This window comes from Ochotona princeps, chromosome 18 (assembly GCF_030435755.1).
Source record: "Ochotona princeps isolate mOchPri1 chromosome 18, mOchPri1.hap1, whole genome shotgun sequence".
NCBI classification, from domain to species: Eukaryota; Metazoa; Chordata; class Mammalia; order Lagomorpha; family Ochotonidae; genus Ochotona; species Ochotona princeps.
Genome location: NC_080849.1, coordinates 18,925,550 through 18,945,983, shown reverse-complemented (window position 1 = coordinate 18,945,983; position 20,434 = coordinate 18,925,550). Strand labels below are relative to the sequence as shown.

The window sequence follows — 20,434 nt, the reverse complement described above, 5'->3', positions numbered from 1 at the left end:
GAATCTCAACCAGGGATCTGAACTAGTGTCAGTATCTGGTATTTATAGCCACCTCATAGTCTTTTGTTCTCCTGATAGAATTAGTTCAACCACGTGACAACCTTTCCTTCCAGAAGTGAGCATTAGGAAAAGGTGATTTGACTTGGGAACCACTAGCATAGCCCAGTGCTGTTTATACCATCCACACACATTCATGATCTTTACAGACACTGACATGAAAGGCCAGTGTCTTAAGCAACCACTCTGGAAGTGGCTGTTTAAGTTCTTGTAGCAGGTGTTGGAAGGAAGTTGACAGTCACAGGCATAGTACGGTACCCACTAGGAGCCTGGAAGCCATTCTAGATCTTGACTCCAATACAAGGGTCATTGCTTGCTCCCTCCCAGGGTTTGTGTTAGCAGAAAACTGGATCAGAAGTGGTGATGCAATTTGAACCCAGGGACTTGCGTATAAGATGTGGGTGTTGTAACTACTAGGCCAAACACCTGCCCCTTATATTAGTTATATTTTCACATGAAAACCGAAATACATTTGCAGTCCAGTGACCATTTAATGGTTTTAGGAAGAGGTGGGGATTGTAATGAAGAATAAGTCAACAACAACCATTCTAAAAGGGTGGGCGGTGTTCTAATTAATGGATTTGCTGTTCATGTTCCCTGCTGGTTGGCGGCTGCTTGGTTGTCAGCCAGAGCATATTACTGTATACGTGGAAAGAGGAAATTTACCGGGAGATTCTGAAGGGTAAGCCTACGCACTGGAGCTAAAGAATCCACTCCAGGGGACTTTGGGGAATAGATTCTGGGCGATGGCTCAATTGATTGCTCTAAATTAAATTAATAAGTGCCAACTCTAAATTTGGTTTAGAAAATCTTTGCTGGTGTGTCATTTTTCCTTTCTTTCTTTAATTTGCTTTATGAAACAATCATTTCAAAAAATAAGTTGTGAAGAAAAAAAAAAATCTAAGAAATTGCCTAAACTTAGGTGGTTAGGGGCTGTGGGGAAGTTGTTGCAAGAGTGACTTCGCCCTGTGAGATATTTGCAGGGAGACAGATGTTAGACTCCTTTCTGAAAATGGCATCCCTGGATGGGGCAGGTGGCCTTCTTCCCTGGGTCTCTTTTATTTTTGTCCAATAATGCCCAGCTGTGGGATATGACTCGGTGTACATCTAAGCAGTTCAACACGCAGCATGGTCAGAGCCCAGATGGTTTCTCCAGGCTTAACTCCCTGTGAGAGTGTCTTCAGCTTCAGCCTTGAGCCTTCCAAGTGGGAATAGAGGGACTGAAGGGGAACCTACCACCCTCTTGTTGACTGCTGTGATGTTATGCGCTCACCACACCATCCACCCTCCCTACTTTATTTTTTGTTTTGATCCGATACCATTTATTGAATTTATTGAACAGTATGTTATTTTCCATGGGTTTATGGTGTACATTGTGACAGTATTGACCTTTTATACGTGTGCACATGGCTTGTTATTCTTTGCATCATTTTAGTACTTTTTACAGTATCTTACTGTGTTAACAACACAATAGCTTTAGCTATCTGATGGACAAAGTTTTACCAACTTGTTTGCTTTCTATTTTTTTTATTTTTTCAGTTTTTAAATTTTCTATAGACATTTTTTTCTTAAATTTATTTATTATTTTTAAGTCATTAATTCATTGTATTATGTGACACAGTTTCATAGGTACTTGGGTTCTCCCCACCCCTCCCCAAACCCTCCCACCATGGTGGATTCCTCCACCTTGTTGCATAACCACAGTTCAAGTTCAGTTGAGATTCCCCCATTGCAAGTATATACCAAACATAGAGTCCAGTCTGCATAGCCACTGGTTCTTCAGGTCTCATCCTGACTTCACCTGGGATGTGTTAGGAAGGGACATCCTCAGCTCTGAGCCCCACCCCAGCCCGGAGTGCAGTCACCAGCCCTCTGTATGCATTGACCAGACCCCTCTGTGTGTTAACCAGCCTCCTCTGTACATTAGCCAGTCCACTGTGAGCCTTAATCAGTCCTCTCTCTGTGTTAATGAGCCTCCTCTGGTCATTAACCAGTCTCCTTTGTGTGCTAGAGTCTTCTCTGTGCATTTACCACCCTCCTCCATGTTAACAACTCCTCTCAGTGCATTAACTAGTCAACTCTGAGTATTAACCAGCCTTTTCTGTGTATTGACCAGTCCTCTCTGTGTATTAACCAGTCCCCTCTGTGCACTAACCAATCCTCTATGCACTAACTAGTCCTTCTGGAGATGCTGGTACAACCTCAAGCATGAGCCTCATTGTTGTAGGTTGTAGCTCACGCAGGCTGGGCAGGTTGATATCTAGATCCTTCTCATTGATGTCATACCAGCTGACCTATGGGGAAGCTTGGCCTCAGGCTAACTTAATGTGACTCTGGTTCCCAGTGGTCTTGCTTTCCAAATGATATGGATGATCGTGCCAAAACAACAGGAGTGGTGGTTGCTTCCATTGGCCTTCACATGTGCGCGCGCGCACACACACACACACACACACACACACACACACACACACACACACACACACACACACACACCAGAACAGGCAGTCTCTTCCTCCTCTCAGGGCAGATGAGGATGGCACCTGTTGTTCAAGCTTGTTCAGGAGGGAGTGCCGAAGACCCTCCTGATCCAGCCTCGTCTCGCTGCCTGTGGTGGCACATCCCAGCAGCATCTACCGTACCAACTACTTCTCTGTGCTGTGGCATTAGACTTCTGAAGGTCACGATGGTGCTGAGCCCCTACTTGCAGGGCTCTCCACCTCCCAGCATACTTCACTCACTCCCTGGGACTCAATTTAAATGTCACATCCCCAGAGAATCTGTCATTCCCCCCGCCAAGTGCCTGCCTCTGTCTTCCCTTACACTTAGCTTTCCATACTCCCCAATCATACGTTATCAGCACAATCATTAACATCCTGCCTTTGTGCCGTCAGTTGTGTCACATCTGCCCTTTCCCCTAACTGCAAGTTCCATGGGGCTTCTTTGATTTATTTGCCCTTGGATTCTGGCTGTCTGATCCATGGCAGTGTTTAACAAACATCGCATGAAAGCATTAGAAACTTAATAAGGCTATACGCAAATGCATTGGACAGAGGGAAGTTGCTTTGCATGTACATTTTCTGTTTATTTTTTTACTGCTATCTGTGGGGTTATCAAGTACCATCAGTAGAAGCCGAGGCTTCCAGAATAATCAGGTGAGACACTTCCTAAGAGTTTATTCACAGTGGCTCATGAGCTATACAGTGTACAGAGGTGTGGCTGCCCCTGAGGAAGGGAAAGACTTAGGAAGTGAGCCCAAAGTTGCAGTGTGTGCCCAGCCTTGGTGAGCAGCCAGCCTCAGCATCCCAAGTTTGTCATTGTGAAGACATGGAAGCCTGGAGAAGACAAAAAGTTTGTACCCAAAGAAGGAATGGCATGCAGTTGCTGTCTAGGTTTTAGGGAGTATTTTGTTGGTTTGCTGTCTTGCCCAAGCTAGGCTTCCTGCTGCGTTAGATGATGCCCTACCATGGGCGATGCCTGGGAAAAGGGACACTTCTGCCAGCCAGTCCCATTCCTGGTCCTGGCTTCTTTCAGGACACTGAGCCCTCATACTCCTCTGAAGGTTATGCTGTGCCACACCTCCACTCGCCTTCCCATTAAGCGCATGCCTGCATGGCTCCTAGGGGCTCTTCTCTGGAGTCTGCGAGCCCAGCATGATGTGTTCAAGACCAAGGAAAGGGATTTGCCTAGCTCATGGTTGCTGGAGGAGGAGAGTTGAGTTCTGTGGTTAACTGTCACTGGTGTGCATAATGTCCTGTGAGTCAGAAGGAAGTCACTCTGAATACATGAGGGTGTCATTTGGGCACAGCCAGGGTAGAGTTGTGTCAGACACAAAGAGGACAGTGTCATAGTCAGGTGCCAGAAGTGCAGTAATCACGGACAATCACTCCAAACTGTGAGACTGCAGTGTAAGGAGTCAGGTTATGGAGAGGCTAGAGATGAAGTGCGGGTGATAGATGTGGTTCCAAAAGGTGGAGGAGCTGTGCAAGCAGCGTGGGCTTGAACACTTGGGCAGGGGAGAACAATGCAGAGAGCTGTTAAATGTAGGTAGGTGGTTTGGTGCCACTAGTACACCCTCAGCCCATATCAGAATGCCTAGGATCTAGTTCCAGCCCCTGCTTTCCATCAGGCTTCCTGGTCATACACACCCAGAGAGGCAATTGATGACAACCCTAGAGCTTGTGTTCCTGCTGCCCTCGTTCCTGCTGCCTGAATGGAGCTCCTGGTTCTTGGCTTCCGTCTGGCCCATCCTAGGTATTAGCAGGCATTTTGCTCCCTCTTGTTCCCTGCCAAGGCAAGTTCATGGCAACAAGACAGCCTGCTTTGTGTGGGTCTTCAGGAGAGGCAAAGTTCATGCTGTACGGTGTAGTGGTGCAGCCCCCTTCATTGACTGGGCTACCTACTACCCTGGACTGGGTTTTCAGCTAAGTGCATGATGCAGGCAAAATCCTGTTCCTGCCCCAGGCCACCCCATGCTCAGGAGAACTGTAGCAACAGGTGGGATTACATTCATGAAGCTAACATGCAATATTATATTATTTCAGTGGTGCCACGGCTGTCACCAGAGTTCCAGCATTTCTATCATTTGTATCAGTGCATGCGTGAGGCTCCTAAGAATGGGACTGACCTGTGTGTGTGTGTCCCATGCCAATGATGAGCTACTCCAAAAGGAGACAGGAGAGGCCCGCCTGTCCTCTATCCTGCTCTCTCTCTTCCCACTGTTGCCCCGTCCCCTTCCCCTCTCCCTTTCTCTCTCCTCACTCACCCTGACCCTATCTCCTTCTTGCTCTCTGCCCACCTGGGTCCCACTCAGGCTTGGAGCAGCAGGATCCTGGATGTGGCTTCCCACCCTAAGAGTGACCCTGTCCCTGTGAGTCGTTCACCGTCTTTTATGCTTCAACAGTTAGAGGCATCCCAGATTGAGTGGCTGGGAGCCGGCATCACCGGGGAGCCCTTGGTACGGCCCCTGCAGAGGTGAGGACCATGCAAGGCACCTGCCTGTGCACATGCTGCATGGAGCCAGAGGCCAGAGTCATCTCCTTTCTCCCCTTCTCAGGGCAGGCCTGGCTGCCAGCTCTGCTTCCTGCACAGAGGAAGGACTGGGATTTGGAATGCCATCAGCTGCTGCCGCATGGCCCATATGAGACTTTTTTCCCACTGCCTGCAACAGAATTACTTCCTGATTGGAGAGGAGTTGTGGCTCTTTTGTGGTGAGCCAGTGCCTGCCATGCATGGCTTTTGGCTGGCTGGTCAATCTCCGCTTCTACTCTTCATGAAAGACAGCCCAGAAATGCAGAAGGCAACCCAAAGTCCCAAGAACTGCCTGCCTGGGCACTTTGCAGAGCAAACGAACCTGGCATTGATCTTATCCCTGAAGTCCAGCACAGTCACTAAGAATAGCTCAGAACACTCGTGCCCACTGGCTGAAAACCCAGCATCATGGCCAGAGTTCTTGTTCCTCACCTTCTTTTTGTGGGAACCCAGAGGGCTTCATCAGCCCACCTTCCACCTTCCTCATTCTGCTGCTCTTGCTCCTTTTTCTGCATCCTCTCTCCCTTCCCCTTACAGGCAGAGAAGCCATTCATGCCCACTTTGGCATCTTCTCCCTGGGGGAGCTCAGTATCTGAAGGTGGCCTGCTTCACGCCCACCCCACCCTCACCCTAGGTACAGAAGGGTCTTGTGAGCCCCCATGGGACCCTGACCACTGAGAGAGAGAGAGAGAGAGAGAGAGAGAGAGAGAGAAAGAGAGAGAGAGAGAGAGAGAGAGAGAGAGATTGTGTGTGTGTGTGTGTGTGTGTGTGTGTGTGTGTGTGTGTGTGTAATGAGTGTCTTGCAGGCTTCTGGGCCACTGTCTGTAGAAGGGAGTCCAGCTGTGGCCAAGGCATGAGAGAGGGGATTTTTTCCCAGCCCTCTAAGCCCAGACAGCATCACGGAGGAAGTCAATCATTCTGATGGTGTTGAGTTGTTCACCCTAGCCTGGGCTCGCTGGTGGATTTGGATCTGTTTGGCTGCCCAACCCACTGGTGTTTTCCCGCACAGACATGGGGAATAGCATGGTTATTCCCATGCTGCTGAGATGAGGCTGTTCCAGGCAGCTGCAGCACCTACAGGAGCAGCAGCAGGCCCCATTCCTTGTCTTCAATGTGACATCCCCACATGGCCCAGGGACTGTTGTCACCTGACCTGTCAAACCACCACTTACTGTCACTTGTGAGCAGGAAAGTGCAGTTGTCAGGAGAGGGGATATTTTTATTTTCTGCTTGGTTCCGGGAACAAGGGACGAGCCCTGTTGAGGTGGTGGGAGCACAAGGGAAAGTCAAGGCCACGGGTGCAGACAGGCTGTGCCTGAGTGGCAGCTCCAGGGATGAGCAGGGGCATGTTCTCACTGTTTAAGAAGGAATCTGGTCTTCCAGGTGCCTCAGGGAAGAGAGGTGATGGTGGAGGATCATAGCTTGGCACAGGTACCCCTGGAACTGTCATCATGCCTGGGACCCACCCCCTGCCATTTTTACCTTTTCTGTTCAGCTCAGTCCTGCTTAGAATCCCGTTGCATTATGGCCATAGACTAACCCTGAAAGTACAGCGTTAGGAGTGCCCTGTATGGGCCTCAAAATGTGGCAGCAAAGATCATACCTGAGCAGCAAGCTGCTGGAGAGCCAGCAATTTTCTCCTTCCTGTGATGGCTTATTATTGGCTCACACAGAAGGCTTTCAGAACTTGGGGGACACCGTAGTAGGCAGTGTTCAGTGGGTGCTCATGCCAATGCTGTAGAACCCACACTGCAGACACTGCCTTTAAGAAGCTTGTCCCTGGCTAGGATAGGCTGCCTGCAGGACACAACCCAAACCAGGCCTATGCCAGGTGGCCCTCAGCTTGCTTAACCACAGAAGCCACAGTTGCATTCATTCAGATTTGCAAGAGGCTGCCTTGCCCTGCTCCCCTAGAATCAAAGGAAAGGATGACAAGCTTTCCCCGTAATCTACCAAGATCAAATGTTACAGAAACATATCTAAACTCAGAAAGATGATATCCTTCTGATTGCACATGCACACAACACACACACACACACACACACACACACACACACACACACACACTCGCGCCCACTTGTGGACCAGAAGAAGCAGGTCCCCATCCCCTAGGCTCAGCAGGTGCCTCTGTTGTTGTAGCCTGCTGTTCCCGTGGCGAATAGCATCATCCGTCATCACACACAGGAGACCCAGCCTGTTCCTCCTTCCCCAGCTTTGCCCAAATGGAGCCGGAGCTTCTCGGAGGCAGCCGGAATTTCTCTCTGTGCTATTTTAGTATTGTTGTGAGGCCTGGGAAGTCTTTGTTCTCCCAGCTGGTTATGTAATGTTCAATAGAAAATGCAGAGCACAGCTCCGCAAGCTGCTAGAGTTTATGATGTTCCCTAGGCTAACTTGCATTTCCTTAGCACCCAAGGGTGCCCTCCTGCTTCTCTCTCGGTGGTATCCCCACAGGTGTGTTCTTGGAGAAATTGTATAAAGAAAACACATCCCAAAGTGGATGGCCTCACTGCCTTGCAGGGACATTAAGTGCTGGCACGCACTTAACACAGGGAGAGTCTCAACCGAGAGCCCTCCCTGACCATCACAGCTTGGCTGTAGCTCCTCTGTTTGGGCCATTCCTACCCTAGACTGAGCTGTGCTGGGATTAGGTGAGCCCTGGCTGGCCGTGGCACTTGGTCGGCAGGGAGCATGGGCACAGGAGATGTGGTCCAAGACTGGCATCCTGATGGCAGCATCAGGAGCAGCCATGGACTCAGACACCAGGGTTTCCACAAGGAAAGGGGATTGCTGCTTGCCTCCTGGGTGGAAGAAGTGCTGCTTCATTTCAGGACCTGGGAGACCAGGTAGAGGTCATTTCTGCAGACCAGCCCTGGGACCAAGGTAAAGATCACAGTTTTTACAAAGCAGTTCCTTCTTGGTGAAGGAATGTCTTCCGATCATTTGGGGGGAGGGGAGGGCTTGTGGCATCTTCTCTGAACCCTCGCCCTGGAGGGATTTAAAGAACTTTCTTCTCCAGGCTTCAGAGATGTTTTTAACATTTTTCTTTTCCATTTGGGGTCCACTTTGTCCTCAAAATCTCATGGTAAATGCATAGCCATTCCTGGCCTGACTGCTATTTATTCATTGAGTCCCTGAGCTGTGTCAGACGCAGGGTGGGACCCTGGGTCACAGCAGTGGGCCCTGAGAGGGAGGTTTCTGCCCTCCTGGGTTCCACCTGCGTCTAGCATCTGATGAACTCCGAGTCAAATAGGGTGCTGGAGCCGAGAACAAGGAGCACTTAACAGTCTCAGGCCAAGTTGACTTCTCTAGCACAAAAGTGTCAAGAGCTGCAAGTCTCCCAGCCCCTGCTCTGTTAACTAGCACCTCAACATTTAGCAGCTTCAAACAGCAAGGTTATCACACAGTTCTGGGTAATGGGGGGTCAGCTGAGCTAGAAGCTGCTGACCCAAGGTTTCTCATGAGGCTTCGATCAAGTTGTTAACCAAACCATAGTCATCTCAAGATTGAACTGGACGGAAGATCTGCTTCCAAGCTCACTCCTACAGTGACTAGCAAGTGGCTACCCCCAACTACTAGCAAGAGACAGTGACTACCCAAGATGGAAGCTACCTTGGTCATTTTATAACTGGTCTCAGAAGTAACACTATTGCTTCTGCTATATTCTGTTCCTTTAGAAGTAAGGATAGGGGTTACCTAGGGCCTGAAAACCCTGGGACCAGGACATTCTATGCATGCTGCAAAGCTTCTCCCATTGGCCTGGCTCATTCTAACTTGTACCACACCTGCAGTAGCAACCACACAGGTATCTAGTGACCTTTGTTCCTGCAGTTGTGATGGTGATGGTTGTTTATGTTCCTCAAAGTCAGGAGCTGTCCCAGCTTCTGTTCTCTTTATTGCCCAAACAGACCAACTGTATGCCTAGCAAGTAAGATCATCTCAGTCCCAAGTGGGGAAAAAAATTTTTTCGAAGGCCAAAGTGAAAATGGCTTAAGTAATAATAGGACTTGACATCCCTCTTGGCAAGATGGCTGGCTAAGAATTGGGAGAATGGGGCCCGGCGGCATGGCCTAGCGGCTAAAGTCCTCACCTTGAACGCGTCGGGATCCCATATGGGCGCTGGTTCATCTATCCCCACTTTCTTTCATCAGGTGTGACAAGTGTCACTGGGCCTGGCTGGCTCATGGTGAGTCACTCATGGGGCTGGATAAGGTGACCCAGGGATGCAAATGTGGACATTAGGATGAGACCAACCTGTATTTTCATCCTAAATGTGACCCTGCTAAAAGGGTCACTATGTGCAGACTGCGTTCCCCTGGGCACTCCATCCGAGAGTGGTGGTAACCTTAGGGTTGTTGTGAGACACAAATGGTACAGCTAGGCCCAGTCTATGGCCAGAGCAGACCCTCCACAAATGGAGTTACCCTGTCCTCGGCTCATGTCCCTCGTCTTGGGACTCTTTCCAGCGGCACCTTTAAGTGTGTTTAAGAGTGGTGCCTATCAGTGGTATCACAGAATCACATATGAGTGGCTTTTGGACATCAGAGAATTGGGTATTAAAGGAATAAAAAACCTGCATCTGAATTTAGCTAAGCCTAGGTAGGGGTCCTGAGCCAGGGTACTTTCTGGAGACGGACATGACTGGGGTACAAGTCCTTGACTGAGGTAAATCCAAGAGGAAAAGGAGGTGCATGAGGAAGAACAAGAAGCAGACTGGGGGCCTGGTGACAATGCACTCCAGCGCCTCCTGTGGCCAAACTGGAGGATGGTCCTTAGAAGCTCCAGCTGGAGTTAACAAAGGACACCCTGCCAAGACAAACTGGCTTCCACCTCTGAGTATTTGGGTAGGCAAATTTTATGGAAATGGAAGCCACGCCTTCGCATCTGGGTGTTGCTTTGGTGCTACCAAGACAGATTGAGCATCTGGTAGTGGAGGCTGTAGGTCCTGCAAAAGTGGCCCTCAACGAAAAAAGCATGCTGATCTCTGGCCTAGTGGACTTCATCCACATAGACTGCAGTGGTTAGTACCTGGAGTCTTAAGAGTCAGTGCACTCAACTATGACATGAATGGTGCCACCTAGAGTTGTGCAGGGCGCAGCCCGAGGAGAATTGCCTTGTGTGTGTGTGCGTGTGTGTGTGTGTGGTGCTCAGGAGAGGGAGGAAAGCAGTATCTGTGAAATGTCAGCACCTCGCCGGGGGCGCGCGTTCCTGCTGCAAGCTGACAGCATGAGGTTTGGGGGAGGTGAGTCTAAATTTAGAATTTCCAAAGCCAAATCTGTAATCTAGAGCCCCAGGAGTCCCTGGGAGGACAGCTGGCACCCACCAGCCTGTCTCTGGTTCGCCTCCGCCTGTTAAAAGGCTGCCTGAGTGTGAGAAGCCTTAATTGGCTTCAAACAAACGATCGCAGCAGAGTCGGTGAGTAATCTGGCAAGTGCCAAAGCGCCAGTGTTCCGAGGCCTGGGGACATTTCTGTTCCTGTGTGGGATCACAGTGTTGGCCCCCATTGTGTGGGACTTCCACGCATTCCTCCTGCTGGTGTCGTCAGAGCACAACTGAAGGATGACCTTTCTGTCTCACACGGGGAATGCCAAGTCCCTGGCTGTGAAGTCACACCTGTGATTCAGAGCAGCTCTGAGCCTCCACCTCACAGTGGTGCTTTGCTAGGCGAGTGCATGGTGCCGAGAGCTGTTGTCCCTCTCCACCTTGGGTCAGAGCACGAGGGGGACAGGGAAGAGATACATCCAGATGTCTATCTGCCTCTTTCCAGGGCTGATGGGCCCACACCTCTTGGTATAACACACAAGAAATGAACTGCTGATGTGGGATGTGTCCGTGGTAGAAGTTTTGTTAACTCAGTCCCCTTCTATAGACATGATAGAGGACTCGGAGAACAAAGTGATTTGGGAAGGCTAGAGAAACAGGGAACTGAAATGGGGACCAAGGAAGGGTCAGGGCTACCTGGTTAGCATGTGGAAATTCTAAGAGGGGAGTCAGCCTAAGCAGGTGATCCTGAGAGGGTTAAACTTCAGAAGTAGAAGTTTGTGTGTGTGCTTGGAACTTATGGTGAGCTCAGTAAATTCCATTGGAGCAGCAAGCCTGCAGAAGGGGGAGGGGACAGAACATGTAGGGATGGGGCGTGGCTATTTTGTAAGCTATATTAAATGGCATTGAGGCCTTTCCAAACCCCAATGAAATTAGGAGGTGTGCATGTAGAACAAGTTCAGGGTCAACCCAGGGTAGCATACAGCGATTGTCAGCAAGAGTTTTTAAAAGGGAGAAATGTCACTAGGGACCGGACGGAAACTTCAGGAAGAAAACAAGACATCGTCTGGATTCCGAATGGCCGCCAGGATTGCAGCAAGGGCCAGGCAGGGAGCAGGGGAGCATTGCAGGAGCTGGGAAGGCACGAGTGAAGAAACATGGCAGAAATAAAAAGATGATACGTAGGGGCCCTGTGAGGGAGTGGAGTGGCTGGCATCTAGCCTCCCCAGGGTGACATGGTACATGCCACTGAAGATGACAGTGTGAAAGACACTGAGAAAGACAGTGCCTGCCGTGGGAGAGGAAAAGGAGGGTTTTAAAAATAGATGAAGCACCTCTTAATTATTCACAGATAATCTGCATTGCAGCAAATCCTGCCTTCAGTTGGCTTGTGAGGTCATCCTCCTGGCCTGTGCTCTATCCTGTTTGCAGCCCAGCAGGAGCTGTGGAGGAAGAAGGCTTTGGCATCTCTCAGCCTCAGACAGCAAGATAGGCGATTGCTATGCCCTTGGGAGCCAGACCAGAGACTCTTGGTTCTCCTGAGTTGGGTATCCAGCTGGACTTCTGAATGTAGCCCACGGGCTGTGCCTCTGTAGGGGTTCCAGCACCATCTGTAAGTGGCCGCGCATCCTCTAACAGAACAAAGGCCATGTACTTAGCTCTGTGTGGTGCTGGAAGCCCTGAGCTGGCACTCCCAAAGCTTAAACGTCCTCACCTGCCTTTCAGGGAAGGTGTGGAGGGGCAGATGGTGGTTACTGCCGAGGATGCTTGGCCAGGTGGTTGACAGACCTGGCCAAGAGTGACTCCTGGTCAGATGAGGCAAGGAGAGTGTGCACTTGCTCTCCAAGATTGCTTCCCAGTCTGAAATTCTGTTATTATTTTGCTGCCAGGTCCTATGGAAACATGCAGAGTAGAAGGACTCCTAAAGATCTTGAGACCAAAACAGCAGGTGACTTCTCTTCCAATGTAAAGCAATGTTGAACAATGCCATTGGCTGAGAGCTATTCCTATGTTGCCTATCCTAGGCTACTGTCTTTGGTGAGAGGTCATTGAAGGGGATCTGATGATTGACCATCTTCAGATCGCCCATTTACCCTGATTTGTCCCTCTTGGTTTCAGGGCATTGAGCTCATGGTGGTTTTGCTTCATTTCTCATCTGCAGAGTGCTGTGGAGTTCAGATAACCAGGTGCCCCTCCAAGCGGTCCCTGCAGTATGATGGGGAGTTTGTGCTGCACACTCTGTTCTGCCTGAGGCCTTGGACTTGGTGAACTCAGAAAGCTGTCTTAGGGGCTTTGTTTGCACCTTTCCTGCCTAGGACTGAATTTCTGTGGCTGAGTTATCAACTTTTTTTGTCCCCACTTTGGTGCTACTCTGTAATGTAAGTCAGTAACCACTGGGGGCATCGGCACAGTTGAACTTGGGTTTGACCTGTTGCTCATTGAAGCAAATACAAAGGGGTCCCTTAAAAAGTTTATGAAAAATATGTATGATGAAAACATAATGCATAGGCTTCCAACATTCTTTGCACCAAAATAAACGCATCGTTTCCTTCCACTTTTCCAGAAACTTATTGAAGCACTCACATACAGTTTACCATGCCAGACTAGTTTAATCCTGAGAAGTCTATATCTGATTTCTTGGGGGTGGGGGGGAAACATTTCTTATAATTTGACATATATGCTTCTGCAACTTATGTGGAAAGCAAGAAATACACCTGTCATTAGGTATCATTCCCTGAGGCAAATTCTCTCTTCAAATGTTCAGTGGGGGCAAGAAAGGAGCCTGAGTGAGAAAGTGACACTATCAATCGATCTTTTATTTATTTATTTATTTTTGTCTGCAACTAGCTCCTTCCTACCCACAGCCTTCCTAGCTAGTGCCGCATATGTGTGCTTGGAGAGTCGAACAAATTAATTTGTTGCAAAGGTCAGAAGCGGTAACCCCCTCCCACGGATGGCACGTGTTAACTGTGGAGGAACCAGCATAAAAGGCACACCTCTGATGATCTTATCCAATTCATCCAACTCTCCTCTCTTCCAGGGGCCTGCTGCACACAGCAGGAGGGGGTACCAGGGCATGCGAAGCCCGGAATCCCCTGAGCAAGCAGTGTTTCAGCTGGCTGGACAGATCAAATAACACTGGGGCTGGTGAACAAAAGACACAAGTGGGAAGGTGTGGGGAGCAGGAGGGTGGAAATTTACCCAGCGCTGTTTCTTCGACAGGGAAGGAAACGGGTTCTGAAGGATGCCAGGTTTCTGCAGCTTCTCCGGGTGCAAGACAGCCCAGTTTCGATCGAGGCGGCATGGCTGAGTTCCCCTGGACTTGGGGTTCCCAGCAGGTGTGTGGTCTATGAGAGTTGCATACCTCACTCTGGCCTTCTGCACCCATGCTCCCCATACTGGATTGGCGTTTGGAGTTCAAGGTGAGCTCGTAGAAAGGGGAGTTGGCAGAAATAGAAAGAAGCCCTCTGGAAACTTCTAGAACCCACTGCTGGGACTCTCCAATCTTGTTGGAACACAATGGAAGGCAGTGATACACCTGGGCAGCACTTCAGCCAGGTCTCTTGTAGCAGAGAGTTTAAAAGGCTGGGTTTCTGTTGTCTATTTTTTGAGGTCCGTTAGGCTCAAAACACAACAAACCAACTTCCCATAGATAACAATAGTATTTATTTTTTTCTTTCTAAGATGCTCCATCTTCAAGAAGCATGAGCCATTCAAAGCTTCAGAGAAGCTTCTAGAAACACAGGAGCTGGTGAATGGGCCTCCCGGTACAAGCGAAGGAGACAGCCTGGGCTGGAGCCGGGGAAAGACAGAGGCTATCCTTGTCTCCAGAGAGCTGGTGGCAGTGACCTCACCAGGAGCTATAGTACTTCTCAGCTGCGGCACCTGACAGCATGAAGTGTGCCAGGGAGGCCATTAGTCAGCACTCATTTGGCCTCTGCCATCTGTCCATCTGTCGCAAGGGCAGCCCCTGACACCTAACCCTCAACTATGGCTGAGAGGGGCGACTGCCTCGCCAGCGTGTATGGGTATGACCTCGGGGGACGCTTTATTGACTTCCGGCCTCTGGGCTTCGGGGTCAACGGGCTGGTGCTGTCAGCTGTGGACAGTCACACGTGTCGCAAGGTGGCCGTGAAGAAGATCGCCCTGAGCGACGCCCGCAGCATGAAACACGCCCTCCGGGAAATCAAGATCATCAGGCGCCTGGAGCACGACAACATCGTGAAGGTGTATGAGGTGCTGGGGCCCCAGGGTGCTGACCTACAGGGTGAGCTGTTCCAGTTCGGCGTGGCTTACATCATCCAGGAGCACATGGAGACGGACCTGGCACGTCTGCTGGAGCAGGGCACGCTGACGGAGGAGCACGCCAAGCTGTTCATGTACCAGCTGCTGCGTGGCCTCAAATACATCCACTCTGCCAACGTGCTGCACAGGGATCTGAAGCCAGCCAACATCTTCATCAGCACAGAGGACCTGGTGCTCAAGATCGGCGACTTTGGACTGGCAAGGATTGTGGATCAGCACTATTCCCACAAGGTATGCGACCCTGTGCTTCCGGCAGCCCACGAGGGCCTGAGAATGTTTACAGTGTACAGAAGGTGCTCCTGCTTTATGGGGATGGGGGGCCGGGAGACCAGAGGCCCATGTCTGGGCGAGGACCTGATTCTCGGTCTTGGCCATGGTCAGTAACGCCAGGCTGCGTAGTTTGTAGAAGGTTGAGCTGGATGATCCCTAAAATCTCTTCTAGCTCTAAACCTCTTTTGCCGTAAAATTGTGTCTTGGTGAATTTGCCTGTAGCCCCAACCCACCCAAACATCTCATCTTGTACTCAGGACACCCTGTGGGGCTCCTCCTGTCGGAGCAACTGCTCTCTTCAGAAGCTGGGACCCGTATGACATTCTATCCTCCTCGATGCCCTAGGTTCCTGCCATGTTAAGGGTGCCACTAAGTCCCTTCCATGTGAGCACATCACCAGACCCACCTCCACAGCCAAAGCTGAGCTAATCTAAAGCCAGGAAACAGGAGCTCTTTCCAGGGCTCTCATGTGGGTATGGGATCCCAAGGCTTTGGACCATCCTCCACTGCCTTCCCAGGCTACAAGCAGGGAGCTGGACAGGAAGTGGAGCAGCTGGGACACAAACCGGTGTCCGTATAGGATGCCAGTGCTGCAAAGAGGATTAACCAATTGAGCCATCACATGAGCCCCTGGTATAGTCCCACTGGTCTGCCTCGCACAGCAGCAGCAGCAGCAACAACAAGGGGGCACCAAGGGGCCAGGGAGGCAGGGCCCCCAACCTGCCCGCACTGGCTGGAGCTCAGACCAGAGATCATCAGGGCCACCAATCATTTGGCCACCTCAGCCATGCAGTGTCCCCTGCTGCTGGTCCTGTGACCATGCCATCTGTCAAAGCTGACAGCCAGCTCTATAGACGGGAATGTCTGTGGTAAAACAAAACAAGCAGACAAGCGAGTCAACATTGCCCTTTGCTGTCTACCCAGTGTCCAGAACTTCTAATTCTGTCCCATAAGCAGTGATGATTCAAAACAAACAAGCCAAAGGCTTTCACCCAAATCGCCTCTGATTTGATCAAAGACCCAGAGAATAAACAGCAATCTTGTACCTGGGGTCATCTTCTACATTGAAATACATCAGTTCATTGGGGAGCATCATACAATAAAAGGTCTGGCTCAGTTGGAGTGCCCATGGAAAGCTCCTAGAACAACACACAGTGGGTCTTCAGTCATCTGAGAGAAGAGGGTTTGTTGCCTAACGGCTTGCTGCAGTAATGGCTCTTAGAGAGGTGGCCTGTTCTGAGCCAGGGACAGTGAGGGTACTTACATCATGTCCTCTTCTGTCCCCACCCCCACGCCCTGAGCTTTGCCAGGTGTCACCATCCCCTTCCCCACTCTGCACACTTTCTGCTTTTAGCTTCCTGCCCTCTATCTGCAGTGCGGAGAAAAGGGCTTATATTTATCCACTGTGCATTGAAATCAGCTTGCAGTTCATCCTCACAATGCTGTGAGGCACTTAGGGCAGATAGTTTATTTGAAAACTGAGGACTGGATTTGTCAGGCTTGCACAGCTGACCATGTTGGGGGCTGAGGGAGGAGGGATGTGAACTGTAGAACAGGAGCTTCCCACATCCTCCCAGGGGCTCTGTTCACATGCACCTGCTTCAGGAAGGCTTCCTGGCTTCCTAGGTGGAGTTGATCTTTCCCTTCTCTGAGTTCTTGTGTCACCTTCCTCCCATGCCATAACCTGTATCTTCTATCCTGTGGCTCTTTGTGCCTATTGGTGACTCCAGGGTATCTGAGCACTGGGTCATGTGCTGAGAGAAAGCCATGGGCTCCCTGATTCCATGTGCTCAAAAGGTTGGACTCTCAGAGAGGGCCCCTCTTTCCTTCAAACAGTGGATTAGTTGGGATCCCAGTGAGCCTCCACCCTGTGCTGCTGCCCTCCGCCAGAGGCTAGGAGCATTGCTGGGAAAAAGCTGAATGCCCTGCACAGAGCCCCTGGTAACCTTCTGCAAATCCTCTGGTTCCCTTGTGCTCCCCTGGCCTGCAGCTAAGTACACAAAAGCTGCTCCTTTGTCCTGGCTGATCTAGCCCCAGTGCCCACAATGGCCTCAGGGGCCCTCTTGGCTCTGCCTGTGCCACCAACAAAATGTAGCAGCCTGGCTCACACCTGTCCATCCATCTCACAGGTGGACAGTAATTCTCCTTTGCCTCCACACCCCTGCTGTGGCACAGGCAGCACGTGGGCAAGTGTGAAGGAAGTGCTTTTTGTTCTCTAATGAGCCAATGGCCATGGTGGAGCTCCAAGCCAGTCTGTGGGCCTATGGGGGTATGTGTCCTCTTACCCAGCCACCTTTAGGGGTCTTGCTCTTTGCAAACTCCAGAGGACAAATAGAGGGCCTATGGTCCATAGATGGGAAGATGGCAGTAGGGACATGGAGAGAGGAGTAGCTGGGAAGTGCTGGCCTCCACCTCACTGTTGACTTCACTGGTGACATCACTCTGGGGAAGTCTTTTCGCTGATGTAGCTGACTCCTAGGATGAGAGATGTGCATGAAGACTGTATGTTTCTTTCACTTTGTCATCAAGAGGACAGGGGAAGAACCTATTCAAAGCCTTTCTTCTTTGTGGTCTTCTGTTTTTGCACCTCTTCACAGCCAAAACACCTCCACCCTCTGCCTCCAGGTCACATTATGGTTCTCTAAATGTCAGCTAGCTCAGTGGTTCTCAAAGTGTGGTTCCAGAACGCCTCACCTGGAGACTCGTAGGACTTGCAAGGTCTCTGATCCCAGCGCAGATCCAGTGACTCAGAAATCCACCAAGAGTGGCAGTGGCCATCCGAGCAGTCAGGAGATTCCAGCCATTTCTGATGATCCCAGACATTCAAGAAGCACTGGTCTGAAGCAATGGGGCCACTGGTTCCTGGAGGCCCGGGGCTGTGGTTCTCCAACTGCCCACAATGAACACGACCAAGAAGTTGTGCCAGATAAGGCTAGTTTATCTGAAGCAGGTGCCGTGGGGAGGCATGTCAGGCCCACGATGACTTTCCACACCTTTGATCACGTCACATTGGAAACTGCCTGTTCCATCAGGGCCTACATTTAGTAGAAAGCAATTTTAAAAAAAGAAAAATCAGAGCCTGAACCGAAAGGAGTGTTGATTCCATTTCGGTTTGATTGTAATATTCGGCAGGTGCTGTGAATGACAATTTTGAAATGTGTTACTCTTTCCCTTCTGGTGTAAGCTGCTTCTCCCCATGTTATTTACAAACGAAAACACTGGTTTCACAGTTGAGTGAGATTGAGTGTTTGAGGCCTCAGCAATTTACTGCAGTTGGTTAAGCCTTGTGCTTCAATTCTAGGCCCCAAAGGAGGCCAAGGAGTTTGTGATGTTGAAAGCTGATGGGGCTTTGTCCGGGGACCCTGGCCGCCAGCGTTTGTGCTGCTTTAATCCTGTTGAACAATCTCACTGCCACCGTGCCTGACTTTGATAGTTTCTGGGGCAAGCATGACCCACCCCCCAGAATACTCCCTGGGGCAAGGGTGCTCCAGAAACTGTAGACAGGGGTGGAATGTTCAGTTGTGGGGTAGAAAGAGGGTCTTGGCTGACAATCCAGACAGGGTTCTCGAGGTTTCCATCTGCTGACAGTCTGGCCATGTCCAGGTCACTGCCAGCAGGTATAGCGAGCAGCGAAGGATGTGCCTGGGACGCAAGGGCAGAGTTTGGGTCAGGAATGCAGGTTCTAGGAGGGGTCCTGCCCTTCCCCTCCCACTGCCACGAAGGTCAAGGTTTCATGAGAAAATGGGCTCATGGGAGGACATCTTGCTGAGGGCCCAGCTAACAGGGAAGGTCACTTTCTTTCTAAGCCGCTAAGCGTGTTATTCCAAATCAGTGATGCTGAAAAGATTGATTTAAAAGACTATGAAATCTTTCTGTTTAAATGGGGAAAATATGACCCCAGGGATTAGAACAGAGGTTGCACAGGAGAGTCAAGTGTCTCTGAATTCTCAGCCCAACTTAGAAAGCTGATTTTGTTGGCTTTCATGGCCTTCTGCCCCCTTCTCCATATCCCAGAGGTTTCTTGTTCTGTCCCTGGGCTCCTGGGGTGTCCTGGGAGCCACTCTCAATGCTATCTCACACCCAGACCTCCCAAACGAGGAAGCAACCTCCCTGAGCCACCCAGGGATAGAAATCCTCAACCAGTAGGCATGACCTTGGTGCTGACCAGTCAGAAAGGGAGGCAGCCGGAGTCCTAGGCAGGGTCCCCATCCTCAAGCGGGTGAGTGAGGGTGTCAGGGCTTGGAGTGGTGGCTGCTTTCATGATCCCACAGCTGGCCTTGCTCTACCCATGCACACACATGCCCTCCGACACTCACCCATTCAGGCAGGCCTGTGCCTCTAGTCCTCTGTTAGGGATGAGCAGTTGATTCATTGGCCAGAGGGATTCACAGCTCTCTGGTCAGATCGCCTGACCATAAGCAGCAGCCTCCTGACTTCCCTGGCATCTCTGGCATCATCAGCGTGGCTGGAGAGGGCTAGCCTTCTGCAGCATGTAGGCCAATGACAACGTCCATCATTGATCTAGAAAGCCTCTTTCTCCTACTCTCATTTGTCAAGTTTATTTCCCCTGAATGGAAACTTCCCAACTAGGGATGTTTTCTCTGGATTCTTGCAAAACGCCATGCTTTATCTTCTGTTTCTGGAAGGATGCTGCTTTTCTTTCCTGCTATGACCCCCCTCTGTGTGGTGTGGATTCTTTTCCCCTTTTCGCCTTTGTCAAGATGTTCTGTTAATCCTCAGCTTTCAGCAACTTGCCCATGATGTGGTCTTACTTGCATTTGCCCCGTGTGGGCCTCATTGTACTTCTTAAGTCTGTAAGTCATTTTTTTTTCATCAAATTTGGAATATTTCAATACTCATTTTTTTCCTGCCCCATTTTCTCTCTCTCTTTCCCTGCTGGACCCTGATGATCTGCCTATGTCAGCTTGGTATTTTCTTCACAAAGTGTTGTCTCTCCTGTTTTTCAGGATGAATAATTGCTTCTGTCTTCCACCTCTCTGACACTTTCTCCTGCCCTCCTTCATTTGCTGTTAGCTCATGCAGTGTGGCTTTTTAGTTTTGGATGAGAGATCATTTTGTTGTTGAATTACCATTTACGTACAGTTCTCATTTGTGTCCTGGGATTCCCATCTCTGCATTCACTAAGACCATGTTTTCCTGTGTGTCTCTGAACATATTTGTAGTGCGTTGCAGTCTTTGTTAATTCCAACATCTGGGACACTTCGGGATCTGTTTCCTCATGACCATTTATTTCTTTTTCTCAATTTTGCTTTACATTTTCTGCTCCTCCATATTCCTAGCAATTCTCACCTGTTGTCAAGCATTGCAGTTCACACTTTCAAAGGAGTTGAGTCACACCATCTTCCTTTAACAAAGCTGAATTTCGCTGGGGGGATTGTTGTGGGGGCAGTTAATGCACCATCAATTCTCCTTGATTCAGCAAGCCTCAGTTTTAGGCTTTCACCAGGCATTCTAGAATAGTCCTTACTCAGGAGCATGGTCTTTGTGCTATATC

General features: G+C 50.1%; 1 protein-coding gene across 3 annotated transcripts in view; it reads left to right on the top strand.

Annotated features, from left to right (window-relative positions):
* The window catches only part of MAPK4 (mitogen-activated protein kinase 4), a 107,379-nt gene that overhangs the window by 55,166 nt on the left and 31,779 nt on the right, over positions 1-20,434 (top strand). For 2 of the 3 annotated variants that reach the window (XM_058676927.1, XM_058676928.1), the window contains exons 2-3: positions 13,567-13,766; positions 14,029-14,880. In XM_058676927.1, the coding sequence (XP_058532910.1) occupies positions 14,335-14,880 (546 nt within the window). In that variant the 5' untranslated portion in view covers positions 13,567-13,766; positions 14,029-14,334. The remainder of the gene's footprint in view (positions 1-13,566; positions 13,767-14,028; positions 14,881-20,434) is intronic. The other variant, XM_058676929.1, reaches the window with a different exon arrangement.